The sequence below is a fragment of the Anopheles bellator genome, chromosome 2, assembly GCF_943735745.2.
Source record: "Anopheles bellator chromosome 2, idAnoBellAS_SP24_06.2, whole genome shotgun sequence".
Taxonomy (NCBI): domain Eukaryota; kingdom Metazoa; phylum Arthropoda; class Insecta; order Diptera; family Culicidae; genus Anopheles; species Anopheles bellator.
In genome coordinates, this window is record NC_071286.1 from 27161174 (window position 1) to 27177432 (window position 16259).

Consider the following 16259-nt stretch of genomic DNA (forward strand, 5'->3'; position numbering starts at 1 on the left):
GGCCGCCGATCGGGCAGATGAAATATTAACATATTAGATGGAAACGGGCGGGTGGGCAAAGTTTATACCTCGAGCCGAGGCCCCGAGGAGCGCGAGGAGCGATTGGGCGTTGGGCGTAAAGTCAATTGAATTGTAAATAAAATTCGTTTGAAGCTCGGCCCCGACAGCCTGCGCGCAGAGCGCAACCCGCGGTCCCGATCACGGCACCGCCGGTAAGTAGCTTAAGCTCGGAGCTGTTGCCATGAGCCTCTGCAGGATGTGTGCTGCAGGGAAAACTTTCGTCTTGTGTGCCGAAAGCTAGCCCGAGGAACAATATCTCGGGCGTTCCGACTCCGAGAGTGAAGGGCATATCTTTCTCGTCTCGTTATTATTCTGCCGCGGGTTGGGCTCGCGAATGTTTATTCGCGCGTTCCGGGTAAAAGTTGTTCCCATCGCCCGGAGCGTAATGGAAATCGTATCCTTGTTTCCGTTGTACATTTCGTGCGTTTCATCGATGAATATTTCCGTCTGGTCTTTCGGAAGCGGGGTCTGACGCGTCTGGGGTCGGCCTGGATCCCGTGGTATGGATCCAGTGGCTCAGAAAGTTTGTAGTAAAATATGCTAATATTTTAAAGTAATGTCATTTGCACAAATCGATTACATTGTACCGCTGGTAGCGGGATGGAAGTTGTAACTTCATTCGAATGAAAGACGATTTTTGGCCCCGATCCGATGATTCATAATTTGGCAATTGATGGAATCGGAGGCTGTTCTCGGGGCGTGCAACATCTTTGATGCAGTCAATTGGCTTTATTTGATGGGCTTTGAGGAGAATGTGAGTTATGTAGCTGAATGGGTTACGATATTGATATTGGCGGGTTGATATTGAGCTTCTGTGTTGTGCACCACAGTAGAAGGTAGCACAATTATTTTGTACATGAGTTTGTAAAGGTCACTATTTTTTAATTTAATTTAATTTTAATTTTAATTTCATTATCAACCAGGATTCGCCATTATCAACCCGGAATCTTAATACTAAAATATTTACAATAGAGAGGAGAGCTTACGTGTAACAGAGAGAAAGAGTAGAAGGATGAAAGAAGAAGGATGCAAAGAAACCACTACAGGAAGTGGGGAAATCCTGCGACTCAGTTCAAACGGACGGAGAGGAGTTGAGCGCATTGATAGTACAGATAGTGGACAAAGATAGTTTGTCCATACTTTGTCTGCACGCAAGTGAAAATCTCTCGGGGAGTTGAGTCATAAATGTGTTGTTATTGTTCCGACACGCTCAATATAAATTATCATTCATTCACTAATTTATTAAAATTGATATGTTTCCGTCCCCAGCATGAAGGTGTAGCACTAGTAAATGAAAGCTAGTGAAATTGGAAATCTTCTGACAGTCATCGAGTATAGAGATGTCATTAAATATTTGTTTTTGAAAGGCAAGGCAGGCAAATCAAATATGAGATGGGTTCAGTGTATAAGAGCCTTGCGGCTTGAGCTACTTGACCATCAACCTTACTCACCAGATTTAGCCACAAACGACTTTTTTTTGTTCCCTGGCCTCAAAGTTGCGCTTAGAGGACAGAGATTTTCGTCATATGAAGATGCCCCGAAGAGGCGTCATATGAAGAGGACCTTCTCAAACAATAATTTTGAAGAAAGAAAGTACCAAGATGGGAGAAACGTTGGGAAAAGTGTGTACAGTTACATGCTGAGCATGTTGAAAAATAAAAAAAAACAAAATTTAGAAAAAATGTGTTGTATCTTTGTAATTTTTTAACTTTTAACTCGTAAAATCCATCTTCAATGTAACTGTAGAAGCTTAGTGTGGAGTTTCTTTTTCAAGCGCTCAACAAGCCCTGTCTTCGATCGCTTTAATTCTGTAATTGCGTTAATTTAAAAACGAATTGGTTAAATCTTATACTGTTCAAGAATCTTATTGGTTATAAACCATGTCGAACATCACAATAAAATTTGAAATCCGTCTGTCCAATCGCTTCTTCTACTCTATTTTCTCTTAGCGAAGCTCTTAAACAAGAATCAACTAAGACCATCTTTCAGGAAATATCCAAAAATGTATGCATTACATTTCGAAAGTAGCAGAACGGGGAGCTGTTTCTAATCGAGGTGAAATAAGGCAACAAAGTCCTGTAACTTCCGATGTACAACTGTTGCATATTTATTGATCCCCGGAGCGAAGGGCACTTTCCCAGATTGCGAGATTCCGTGCAAGTAATTAACAAAACTCACTTCGAGCAACTAATATTTGCTGCCAACAACCGGCAACTCTGCTCTGGCTGGCTCGGGAGGTGCCAGGGCAGAGCCAATATTTTCATCCTAATTTGGCGCAACCCCCCTGACCCGGAAGTGGCTCTCTGGGTCACCTGCACAGCACACACCTGTACAGAGACGGGGAGCGTTTCTCCCAGCAGCAAAAGATGCTGGTCCTGGCCCGAGTTGCTGGTCGATGTCAAGAATCGGTGGTGTCGTGGCGTGGCGGCGAAACAGCAAAAGTTTACGGCTTAACGCCACTGTTTACAGCGAAATGGAAAATTTTCACCAAACACCACGATCGGTTGCCACCCGCGTTCGGTGGGTTTGGGTTTCGGAATCGGGAAATGAGAACCCGACCGACCGCCGGACCACCCCGCCTCGCCCGTCTTGCGCTGCCCGAATGCACTTGTGGCTAAAGTCTGTGTGCGGTGGGTCGCAAAGCCCCAAAAACCTGCTGCCGAAGCTGCTCCGACCAGAGAGCAACTTCGGACGTCGGTGGTGGTCGCCCCCCTGGCGCTTTGGGGTTGGGGGCTCCATAATGGGGGTGGTGCAAAAAAGTGGGAACCCGTGCTTGAAACTTGAACACGTTGGCAAAATTTTAAAATAAACACAATAATTTACATGCGAAAGCTGACTGGCTCCCTGACTCCGGCGATGCGCTGCTCTTCGATGCACGACGCGCCGTCCCGCTTCGTCCTTGGGTCCTTCGTCCGGTCCGCGTTGCCATTCTCGTAGCCAACCGCAACCCAACGACTTGGGAGCCACTTGGGCAACAAATGCGCACGGCACGTGCACGTGCACCGGTTTCACGCCGGGGATTTTCGGTTCCGTTTGGCTTGTGGCTTGTGGGGGTGGGTGAGATTGTTGTTTCGTGCGTCCACCCACCCAGACGGGCTGGGAACCCACGGGGTAGTTTATGCGAAAATCGTAAATATTTTTGCAACTGCAACGAAACTTTTTTGACTAATGAGTTTTCGCCGGCTGAATTTTTAGTTGCTTTTCTTCCCTCGCTTGAGTAGCACTCTTTTCGGGCACCGGACTGAAAAACCCGACCCAAACGCACCCCTAGTGTGAGGGAACCTTCCCGAATTGGGTGTGGCGTTGAGCCTGTGGAAGTTGCACCTCGGCGGTAGTCGTAACGAACGCCCCGTTTCCGAAATGTTTCGCAAAGTTGTCTGCGCGCCTCTCTCGGTCGGTTGCTTCTTCCGCGTAAAATGATTCCGAAAACCGCGGACGATGTCAAAGGAGGAAACGACTCACGAAGATAGTGCGACAACGTGGCGTGCAAAGTTCGAAAGAAGAAGCCACAGAGCCCGGCGAAGGAGTACAACTCGAACTGAAAACATGCTGCCCGAAAATGAACTTGCAAATAGTTCGGCAACGCTGGGGAAGGCCAACTGGAACGAAACGAGCGTAGTTGGGTTGGGTTTTCCTTCAAATTACAAAGCATTACCAGCGGAATAACGATGAGCTTAATGGTAGGGTGGGTTGGCGAGCGGCGCCGTTGACTGATTGAGTGGAACCGGAGCAGTCGCCGGGGATTGTTAGAAAAATGGGCTTCTGCTAATGGTGCTGCTAGAAAGTGTCGTCTCACCATCGGTTCCATTACTGGCTTGGGCAGCGATGAGCTTTGGTGCTTTGGAAAGAGGCACTATTGATCAGATGGAATATTTATATTTAAACTAAGTGATGCATAATGGAGCTAGCTATTCGCTTCCGGAAGGCTTGAAGATTTTTGGCTTATTAATGAAAGATTCGGTAAGGTAACGGACTTCGTGAATGGTAGATTCGGTAGCATTCTTGAATTTTTTAATTATTTCAGACAATCGTGTCAACTCGCCATCAACATTAGTTTTTGGTTTTTCAATCGAATATTTCGTTGGTTAAGACCTACAGCAACTCCGTTTTATCAAAAGCCCAAGTACTATGATGGTCGTAGACATTTCGTTCATAGGATCGACTTTGCTATTCCTAGAATGGTCACGACTGAGAGAAACGTTACTCCAGTGAAAGAATTATTACCCGAAAATCATTTTAACATTATTTTTGTTCCAACATTTTCAAGAACAAGCATTGATTTTGACAGAGAGGCTCTACTGGAACGATTGTGCCAAGATCAGTTTAGATCAATACTTCCATCCAGCAATAAGTAGCACAAGGAAACAAATGCATTTGATAAAGGCAACAGTAAACGACGGACCTCGAAAAAATATACCACGCGATATGTGGATGAAGAAAAGTGTCCTGAAGGATGTGAGTACTAAAACTGACCAGCCATCCGACTATCGTAAATGGGCCATAAAAAGTGAGAATCGGTGTCTGGGTACTACGCGCCCTTTGCATTGACCTGAAATAAGGGGCCCAAAGTAACACGTGAATGAAAGTGGATAGTGAGAAGTCGTCAGAATATGTATCCCAATTAAAATCCACGGAACCATCCAAAGGACAGAGCTGTGTTGTACGCAATGAAAATAACGCAACTCAATTCTTGATTTATTTAAGAATCCTCTTAAATGCCTACAATAATAAGAGGATTCCAGCGTTGTTGGATTGAAATGATTTGGTTTGGTCAAGCCGCGGATGTGACTATAAATAACAAATGGAAAATAAACTCAAGGCTGATTGTTGAGAAGAACTTCGAGGAGAACATATATTTTATTTCGAGGTTCTGCAGTTCCCCGATTGTTTTGTGTTTAATTTTGAAAGTTCGTGTCAGTACGAGTCAGGTGGCAGTCAAACGACGGTCTAGAGCCACATCGTAAGAATCGTTACAGGTGTTGCAGTTCTAGCTTGCTGCTAGAAGCGCAGCTTAGCTTTCCTTCAGGGGGAAAAATGTATTCTGATGATTAATTCAAAAATATTGTTTCAATTTAACGCTTTCAGTGGACCATGGACCAATCATAATTTGTTCGGTCAGGTTCGGTAGCTAGTCGGTGAAAGAACGACCAGTGGTTAGTTTGTCGCCCAAGGTGTAAGATTGCGGATTTTGGCGTGGTCTTCAGTCACCGTCTGCTCGGTCCGCTATCTTTAATCTGCCGTGTGGGTGCAAAGGCGTGTCTCGCATACCGAGAACCGAGTCTACAGGCTATTATTACTGTTCATCCTCAGTCGCAGCAGCAGCAGCAGCAGCAGCAGCAGCCAGCGATCGGAGAGTCAGAGCAGAAAGCCACCATAAAGTTCACTGTGGCAGAAATGTATGGAACAATATTTCACTTGCAGCGCTTGTGTGGCGCACAAACAAAAAAGGGAAGCCGATGAGCGGGCTCACCTTGCGCCTTTTCGCTGCAGCCCAACCCAGCGGAGCATGATATCGTTTCTTGGAATTATCTCCTTCGAAGGTGGGACGACGCCCTTCGTTCTGTGCTGCTGTGCGGTGGTGGTTGCGAGATTTTCCTCGCCAACGTGGGCCGAACCCACGGGGGTGGTCTATTGTCGCTATCGCTTCCCGGGAGCCGGTAAGTTGGCCGTAAATTTTCTTCTCAATATTTCTCCACCAAAGAACGCCAACCCCCGACCGACCGGCGGGGGTTGCCGGAGAATTAAATTATCAACATTATGGTACAAATATTGCAAAACAAACGACTCGCGGGGCACGTTCGGCCCCTGGAGGTCGGCAAATGTACCCCCCCCCCCCCCCCCACGCCCTCCCGGGTGCCCGGCAACCCGCTGCGGATGGGAGGGGTCTCCCTCCCGGTGTGCTCCGAGCTCCGAGCACTTTGTTTTCCACTTGCGCGGCTTCGGCGAGAAACTGGGCGAAGTGAGAAAATCGCCCAATAAAAGTCTTTAATAAAATACTGAAACGGAAAATCACGGGGGGTGTCAGATCCGCACGGCGACGGCTGAGGTGGCGGTGGCGTTTTCTGGGCGCAAACGCATAAATCCGCAGATTCTGGAGCAATCACGGCCGCTAGAAGATTGCACCACGCAGAAGATATAATAAATGCGACACCGCTAACGGCCCCGATGTCCTGATGTACAGCGAGACACGCGTGGCGTGGGGCGTTGTTGGCCCAAATTGGCCATCGTCACCGGGGGCCGGATCAACAAACACCGTGAAACAAATACAAATAAACCGTAATCCGTTTCATAAATTGCCACTACTATAATCATCAATAAAGTCTTGGCGTGGCGTGTCTCTCCGGCAGGCAGCTCATACCTGGTTCCCTGGACCTGGGACAGGATTCGCCGGGGGCACGCTCGTTCGCCCGTGTATGGTGCGCCCTTCCTGTACGTCTTGATTGCGCAGTTGGCGTTCGTTATGCTCAAGCTGTCATCACCCCGTCGTCGTCATCGTCGTTAAGGCTGCTACGGAGACGCCAACAACGCGCCGTTCCCATGGCTGCGTCCGTGGACGGTAAGTCACTCATGATTGCAGATTCCGTTCCCGGCTCAGCCCGGGGGAAGCACTGTAAAATCTTGCCACTTTCCCGAGTTTTTGTCTTTGGTGTATCGCTTGCGCAAAGCGTTAACCGGAACACGCTCGACAACCGGCCTTTATTTTTTGTTGGGCACTCTACGCTCCAAGCAGCAAATCCTTGCCACGTGTAAAGAATGTCTACCGACCGATCGGGTCTAAGCTTTAAGCCACCGCTATCCTTTACGCCGAAGTGACGCGCGTGTGGGCCCATCTAATGATGATGATTGTTGTGCAAATAAAACGGCGTTTCGGGGGATTCCGCGCTATAAATACGATACTGGCTAGCGTCCGATGACTGCGAGCGATGCTTGAGTTTGGCACTAAATGGCAAACACATTTCAACAGCGGTGTTGGTGGGCCGAAAATAAGTCACACCGACCCTGGGTGGCCCTGGGCGGCCCGTCAATGGCCAGGTTCCGTGCGTCCGAAAGTCCTGTAAACACATCAAACGAAAGTTCCTGGGGGGGGGGGGTCGGAAATACTCACACATCACTTTCAGGTGTACGGTGTTGCTCGCACCGTCGCCCTCGACGTTCGAGGCGATGCAGGTGTAGTTGCCGGCCTGGTGCCGGGTCACCGTTTGCAGTGCCAGCGCGGTGCTGCTCATGATGACGCCCGATTTGGAGTTGTGCTGCACGACCTGATCCTGTAACGAGAAGCAGCAGAACGGGTGGGATCACCCGGTAAGTGACACGAGCTACACAGGCAGCGGAATGGGCGCGAGTTCTTGGAATCGTACGTCGCTTGGTGCACCTCAACCCCCTAAGCGGCCATCGGGAAACCAATTTAGCCGTACGCCTCCCCCTCCCCGGGGTGGTGTTTGCGCTCTGCCACCTTCAGTCGACACCCAGCCCGTGTCCCCGGGTTGAATCCGTTTGGAAGTTATTAGTCAATGACACGAAGCGCACGAAACGAACGGCAACGAACAGCTTGAACGGCTCAGGACCGGGGTCAGGTTCAGGGCCACGGCAGGGTGGCCGTTGCCGGTGATGTGGCAGGTACATTAAGTGAAATAAAATTTTCGTTATGATCATAAAAGTGTGCCGGGCTGGCTGATGCCGCGCGCTTTTACAAGCCCCACGACAAACACGTCCAAAACGCCACACGCCAGGAGTGTTCGCGTTCGTTGTACTTCTTTTTTCCATTACGCACACACCGTGCGGAGTCAAAAGTGAGGAAAACAAGTGCGTAGGCAGTAAATTTGAGCTTTATTATTATGATTATTTATTTAGAGTCTGCAGTGTGCGTGCGTCCGCGTGTGTGCTGCAAGCGTCGCCACGCGACGCTGTTTTAGAGCCGATCTCCTCGGCCCTCCGGCTGCGTACGTACGCAGCCATTCCGGTGGTAAAAGCCACCCGGCGCCTCCATCGGAGATGCTGTCGGCAACCGCACCGCAGGATGATCATATTTTGCGCCCGTCCCGCCCCCCCCTTCACCACGCCCGGTGCTTAGGAGGGCGCCCTGGGACGGGACATCCGGCCCAAACCATTCGGGCATTAAAGCGAGCGGGATATTTTTTTACGGCTTTTTGGCCGTCCCATTTTATGGGCAGCGATGGCGGTGAGGTGGCAGCAGCGGCGAGCCACAGCACCCCAGCACCGGTAAAGGTGATGTGGAGAAGATGTTCCACCATTTAATGTAACGGTGTGCGCATTTTTCGGAGCTTAGTGCCGTTTTCGGTCTGCATCATTGATGGGATCGTGTGAACGCCGGGTCTAAGCGCACACTTTCGCGTCCGGGGCCGGTACACTCGGCACACACTTTAATGCGGCGAAAGTGCCCAGGAACTGAACGCAACTTAACGCCTCGCTGGGGTCCCGGTGGTCAAACGAAGTGAACCTTCGGAACGCTGCACCTCCCTCGTGGCACACATTTCAACGAAAAAAAAAATGTTAAAGTGCTATAAATTGGGAATACTTTAAACAGTGGGTGGCGGGTGGGCAACATGAGCGTCGTTGAAAGTAGAACACGGAACTATGTTTGCGCAGTTTGTATGTAGGCAGACTACATAAATGTAGTGCAAAAAATGAGGAATGATACTAATATTTGCCCCTTTTTTCTGTAAATAATGTATTTCAAGGAAAAACGTTAAAAAAATGCACGTTTGAAAGTGAGCTAAAAGTATAGAGTAACATCACTTTTCATGTCGGGTTTTGTGAGCTTCACCTCATGGCAAACAGCAAATTTTGTGGCTTTTGTTGTTGTTATAAGTGGGCAAAATCCGCACGGAAAGGGCCACTAAAATTAGATAGATAGACCCACTCGATTCAGTCATCTTCACTACGCTCAACCCCCGTTGGTTGGCATTAAACTTTTTGGCATCTCCCGGCATGAACGTAGCCTCGTTCCGGCAAACAAAAAATCCAACTAAAACAAGCGAAAAGCCGGAACGATCATGGCGGATGGCGGCTGACGGTGAAAAGCTGTCATTTGGTGCCAATTTCGCGTCATTTGCTGTGCCCGGGAAAATTCGACGTCGCTTCCTTGTGCTGCCTCCCGGCACTAACGGAGCTCCCGAAAAGTGTCCCGGACCCGGGCCAGAAGCCGGGACACAGGGGCTCTATGCAATGATTACAAAAACAATAAAGTAATAAAAGAAAATTAAATTCTAGCGGAAAATGTGTTCATTCAATGTGTTCGTTTATTTTAGACGCGCGCCGAAAAGGGGCTTTTATGGCGCAGAGCGGCGGCGGTGGACCGAAGCGGGGAAGAAGACTGGCCAAAGAAGGAGACTGGAGAGGCTGCCGACCGGAGCAACCCCGTGGTTCACTGCAGGACGCGAAAGTGTAAAACGAAACTTTAAAAAGGCTGCTCCATTGTGCTCTGTCGGTACGTTGTGTCGTTCCCATTTCGTGCGCCGGATTTTCCGAAGCTTTCCCGGGGCTTTCCCGGTAGATAGAGGCGCTCCCCGGAAGCGATGCGATGGTTTTTTGTGTTTCCTCACGCTTTTGGCAAGTCTATTTTTGCCAATCGAGTAGCGAGCCTGGAGGCCGACTCGGGGCAGCTCGTTACCGGCAGCCGGCTTTGCTTTACCGGCTTTGCCTGGCTCCCCCGCGCTCCAGACAGGGAACCGATGTGGCAGTGTTGTTAGACAATGTCGTTAAGACGCTGGGGTTCAGCAGTAGATTAAATTATTATTGTCATTACGACATCTAAACGCCCTGGTGCCGTGCGCCGCGCCGGTCAGCCGGCGGATGTTATCTTCCCCGTTAACTCGTGCAATTTGATTTTATTTTCCACTGGCGGGAGATTTTCCAGGGGCCACTTTGTAGAACCCCTGGCGGATGAAGCAATCAAAAGTGCCCGAAGCCGAAGGCAAGGCCGTTCGGGGAATGGGAAAAGGCCACGTCATTGCTGTGGTTGCTGTGGCCACTATTAAACGTTGTCAGACACAAAAAATTACACTTTCATTTGTCCACTTCCTGGTGCACGCTGAATTGCACTTCCGGCCCGCGGTGCACTCACCGTGCGGGAGTTCGTTACTTCGTGTTCTACGCCCGTGCTAATGACTGCCCCATTAAACCGAAACGAGCAGACGAAATGTGCAATCGGGGTGGTTTGCAACCAAGATGCGGTCAAGCTCGGAACCTCGGAACGACGGTTCCGGCAGAGGGTGGTGCCTTAATTGGTGCCCTTTTTCCGCGCCTCTTCGGACCTGAAGTCGGGCTTGAGCAATGGTTTTTAGCAAATGGTGAGCTATCGTTTTTATGATTTCATCTTTACACCGATAACTGGAGTTTAGCGCAAATGGACCAACCTTTCCGGAGAGGCGTAGGATTGTCACCAACCCGTGTGGATTCATTTTTTTTCACGCCGTGATTGAAAGGAGATCGGTCGTCACGGGCCGAGAACATGCTCCGTCGTGGAGCTTGGCCCAAGAAAATGCACGGCGCGTGTGCTGCCAGCATCCGCCGAAATGCGCAAAGTACGTTGGCTCCAGTGTGGGCGATGAAATTAAATGTCAGTTAGTGAAAAGTGAGCGATAATTGGAGCAAACATTCCACGAAACGCCCTGCATGTCGCTTAGCGTTTAGCTCTAAATTTAGCACCCCTCGGCATAGAATGGAACTCACTGGAATTACATTGTACGCAGCCGTTGAGGTATCTTTTTCAGGGCATTTCATAGGGATTTCATTGAAACAATTTAGAGAGCGCGCTCCGATCCGGGGCACGGTTGTTGCGAGGCGAGTAGCATGTGTCTAATTAAAATTTACATCGCTCCATGGATACCGTCAAATTAGAAATTGGACGCCGATGTCGGTCTGAGTGGCGAACCCAGGCGAACAGGCCTAGGTGCCCTTTGCTTGGTGATGGACTGCCCGGAAGTTCATTAAAATCACCAAATTTACCACATTTGCCATCAATCGCCAACAGTGACACCATGCGCTGAACAATTTGTTGCCCTAGTTTGTTAGCAAAACAGAGTACTTTCAATTAGAAAAGTTTAAATCAGATGTATAGGTGTGTATGTAAAGTACACAAGTATGATACCGGCTCATGATGGCTCAAGCTGTCAATTTGGCCCTCATCATGGCCTGAAAATGTTCACTTAAAATAACAAATTGAACGACAGCATTTGTTTTCAGCTACCGTTTGGCGAAAAATGCTTCAGAATCGCATCGATCGCCTCTGTAACGGCTTACGGTGAGTATTATTACGGTAATAAGCCATTTACCTAAGTTATCCACAAGAACCATCAACAAAGCCCAGCCCAAAGCACTATGGACGGTTTCGGAAGGGTTTGATCTGCTAAGTGCTATTCAAAGCTAGGGATACGGTTGATATGTAACGCTACCAAAACTAACTGATCCATTTAAAGGAAAATTTGGATCAAAAACGGCCACTGTAGAAGACAACACACAGTGATTTTGTTGTACGATAACGATTTGTCACACTTTGCCCGTCAGGGATCCAATTATTTCGTTGAGAATTCTGTTCCGTTGCGGCTAACCCACAGAGACTTAGCTCTTTCTGAAGAGCAGCTTTAGCTCTTTTCGAAAATCACCGAAATTGCTGAGTAGCGCTGAGGAACAATTCTTTTGTCGTGGCCTCCACAAATTACCAGAGAGATGGCATAAGCGTAAGCGTATAGCACACACTTTGAATGAAGCAGAGCTTTCCATTTCGGTGCAATAATCGTGTACTTTGTTTGAAGAAAAAAACCCCGATTTGGCCAATTCATATACGAAAATTCTACGAACGACCATTCCTGCGGCCAATTCCGACAATTACGGGCGATTCTAATGATGCAAAGTCAGCGACGCTAGGGAGCTATTACTGCACCGTCAATGAGTATTATTCGAACAGAGTTGCAAAATGAACAAAAGTTTGTACTCTTTAAAAAAAAGGCTGCTTTCGATGCCAAGCGAATTGGCAGAAAAACGGAACGAAATCGGATTGCATCGGGTCCCATTGGATCAACATCCGAGTAGGAGTTTCGAGTGGTGACCACTACGTACTGTGCACCACCAGCGGGGACGGGCCAAGTTTTAAGTAAACAGGCGAAAACTTCCATCCCGGATCGGGGCAAATTTCCCACCCAGCTCCGGGTTCTTGGGTTTCCGCCTTTTTCCGAAACCGAAATATCCCACTGTCTTCCGGACCCGTGGCCCCCGGTGCTGGGTGGCCGCCGCCTGATTTTTTGTGGCATTATAAGAATGCCATCCAATTTGCGGACCCGCTCGATGTGCCCAGGGCTGGCGTAAAATCTGGCTGGCTGGGTAGCGTTAGGTGACGCGGAAAAAATATGGCAACCAATACCGGGACCCCGGGGCACGCCAGGCCATGCGCCAGGACCTCCCCCAAACCGTCACCGCTCCGGGTGGTGGGGATAAATTAAATTTAATTGAAAAACTACTCGACAATCGATGGAGCAGAACTTTTCCAATCAAATTGTTCGTCCATAGTTTTTTAATTGATTCAACCATCGCGCCCGCCGCGATCGTCCCGCGATAAGAATTCTTTCTGCGCTGCCCCGTTTTCCGGTTACTTTTCCGGAACGCAGTCGCTAATCGGGCGAGCGGGAGCGATGGTTTGGTGGTTTGTCGAAAAAATAATTGACCTGATTGTGTGCCGCTGATCAGCGGTTTTGCGAGGGGCCGACTGGGATTGGGATTGGCTCCGGCGTCCGATGCTGTTGCCAACCCGTGACTCGGTTGTGGATGACCATTTACGGTAATCAGGCTCAAAAAAAGGGCAGCACGTCCGAACGGAAGCTGGCAAAGGCTTCGTTTCGGTTGCCAACACCGAGACAGTCGAAATGTAGCCGACGGCCTTACCGACCCACATTCGATCTGCTTTGAAGTGGCCGCGGAGTAGAACTTTCCATTTGCAAGTCCAAGGCAATCGACAGCAGGACATTGTGCACCGCTAGTTGCTGCGTTGAGCGGGATTTTATTGCAAACGGTGAAGGAAATCATAATTTTATTTTCATCACCTCGAGGGTACGTCACGGTGACGGCTCGAAGGGTCCACTGTTTGGTCCACAGGCTTCTGAATCGAACGCAACACGCACAGACACCCAGGACCCGGAGCGCAGTGGATTCCAATAAGCAGTAAAATCGATGTAGGCAATAAAATGTTATCAAAATGTCGCAATTCCTTCCGGTTCCGTTTATCCCCCGCCGGGTCCCCTCTCCCGCCCGGGGTGGACCCCGTTGAGTGTGCAGTTTCCAATGCCACCGGCCGTCGTCGTTGCCGTTGGTTTGCAGCGAAGTCAAAGCGTCGATTATGGCCGCCGGATGCACGGTGGCATCGGCCTGCCCGGACCGCGGAGTCGGACCATGAACGAAAACATGGTGCAAACGTGACCATTGGCCCCGTCGCGCTCTCCCTTGCTCTCGGTGTAATGGCAAGCGATTGAATTTTCTCGACCATTTCCGCTGGGTATTCGAATGTTACTGCCGCCACCGTTGCGCCAACGGATGGGCATTCCGTTTCAAAATGATTTTGCAAGCAATGTAAAATTTTATTGCTCTCTCTCTTTCCACTTCCGTCGGCGGGCCGCGGTCCGGGTCCGAAGAGACGGACCGCTGCCGCTGCTGCTGAGTTGTTGTTATGTTTTTCCGACACTTTTCTTCGTCGCCCAAGAAATGTGTGCGCAATTTGGAAAACAACGTATCGTGTGTTTCTCTCTCCCTAGTGCGGACGGAGAGAGACAGCAACTTCCAACACATCCACCACAACAGAAGGCCGCTGGTTGTCGGAAGTATTAAAAAGTTTTGTCGTACGAGATTGGCCAGGCCTGGGCGATGGAAAAGCCATAAACATTGTCTTCGGCTCTTCCGCTGGGGTTACTGAGGGCAGCGATTTCCAGCGGACAATTGGTGTCCGACAAATGTCCTACATGGTACATGGAAGTGTCGCTGTTTTGGAACAGGATAATATGGAAAATGAGGGTTGTAAGATTTTCTATTAATTCGTTTGAGTAATACAACAGCTGACTTTAAAAAATAAGGGAAGAAACGATCTTATTGGTGAACCATGCTCAGCCCATCGCAACGAAAGCGAAATATTCACTTTGAAAAGGTTATGCTGAGCATACGAAAGGTGTGTTATACTATGAGCTTTTAAAATCAGATGCAATTATTGATGGACAACGCTATCGACAACAATTACTGCGTTTGAAGCAAACTTTGGTCATAAAACGACCAGAATTTGATACACGACATTATAACAGTTTGTTAGGACTTTTTTCAATTTGTATGTTTGCTTAGGTTAGCTTAGGTTAGGCTAGGTCATTTATCTTAATTCTGGCAACTAAGCAATTTGTGCCCATTGCCTGTTTTGGAACAAATAAATAAACAAATAAATAAATAAATAAACTGAATTTTCAACATGATAATCGACCACATATTAGGTGGTCGTTAGGCCATAATAGTTGAATAACTAATTCGATTTCTCAATACTTTCTTTCAAACTATCGTCAAGAAAATGATGCAGCAACAGACTGCGCAAATCTAAAACCCTGCTAACATATCAAGTTATTGCCGAAAGGAACTTGACAATTTGATAGGAACAATGTAAGTAATAAAACTGACGTAGCAACCTTGTCGTAATATAACCCGATGCAGTGTGAATACAAATCAGACAGAAACATGTGGCAAGAGCATCAATTCTGCTGCCGGTTCCCGGTTATTCCGCATCATTATTGCGCCGCGTGGTACACCATCACACGGTGCAGCAGCTGGCTTAAAGTGAAATTCTCATATTCGAAGGTGACCCCGCTTGCCGCTTCAACCACTTGGAACCAGTTTTCCGTCACCACAAAACGTGCAGTCGGTTCAATGCGCTTTCCCGGCCCACCAACCGCCAACACCAGTGCCATTTCCCCGGCCATTCCCGGAATGAAACCAGAATTTCATCAAACTTTGCATGATTGGCCTGGGCAGGGAAAACGGGCTGCCGGTGGTCTGCCGATGGTGGTGCAGCCTGGCTGACATTTTCCACCTCACTGCATCAAATTTTCAACTTTTCCATATCGGATTCGAAACACGGGATCAGGTGCAATGGCGAGCGTTGAGGAAGCAGCTTCCAGTCAGTCAGTCGGTCACTGAAAGTGGAACATCTAAAGCATATAATCAACATCTTTTAAAATGGCCCGGCCCCGGGAGTCTGGAACGGGACCAGTCCTTTATGTGGAACGAACGGAATGCTACATGAATCATCATACACGGAGTGAATGGAATATGTATGAAGACCTCGTGAGTAAACATCGGCTCACGGGTCTCAGAAAAGTACGACGTGAAGTGTCTAATCTGAAAGAGTGGCGAGGTGAGTAAAAAGTAGAATAATCTAAAGTCGCGATAAACTGTCCAAGTGTTTCAACCTCGTGGCTGAGCTGTTGTAACTTGGTATATATTGATGAAACCCTGGTTCACATTTGACACTAAGAATTCGACTAATCTTGAGTCGTTCGAAGTGGAAATACACCACAATTCCATCCATGTTTGTTTGGTCAAATGAACTGAAAGTGTTCCTGGAAATGGTGAAATGTAACATTTTGCAACACATCATCAACAGAAAAGCAGGAAGCGCAAATAATGCCGTCTTGGTATGGGTTCAAAGTGCAGTACGTTTCTTGAGAGGCAAAAGGTTTGGGCAAAACAATGCCTTCTGTCAATGTTTACGTGCACAGAGCAACTAGGAACTTAGCTCCAGTGTAAACCATGGGTTCCACGGCCAAGAAGCTGCTGGTTGTGGCCTGAAAATCACTAGCTAGGCTTGGCTCACCACCCAGTCGTTTTCACTTATCTGGACCTCTGGCTTCAGACCAACTCCTCTGGCTGCCTTTGCCGCATCGCTTTTGAACCGGGCCCGGCCCGACCCTTCCGGGAAGCCGGTTTCTTGCCACGAACCGGTTGCGGCTGGTGTGTAAATTTATGCATTTATTATTATCCTTCCTTTACGACCATTTTATGGGAGTGATTTTACATGGGAAAAGTGTTTGAGTTATTGACGTTCCGATTCAGATTTCAGGTCAGAGCCCGAGGTCGGGGATTTTTCCCCGCGCGCCACACATAAATCGACCACGCACCACGCTCCACTCCGGTTTGGCTACATGCCCCCACCCCGATGATGC

At 48.6% G+C, this 16259-nt stretch overlaps 1 protein-coding gene across 1 annotated transcript in view; it reads right to left on the reverse strand.

Moving 5' to 3' along the window:
• Positions 1–16259, reverse strand: part of LOC131207283 (hemicentin-1) — a 104647-nt gene that overhangs the window by 41575 nt on the left and 46813 nt on the right. The window contains exon 10 of the mRNA XM_058199895.1: positions 7166–7325. Within this exon, the coding sequence (XP_058055878.1) occupies positions 7166–7325 (160 nt within the window). The remainder of the gene's footprint in view (positions 1–7165; positions 7326–16259) is intronic.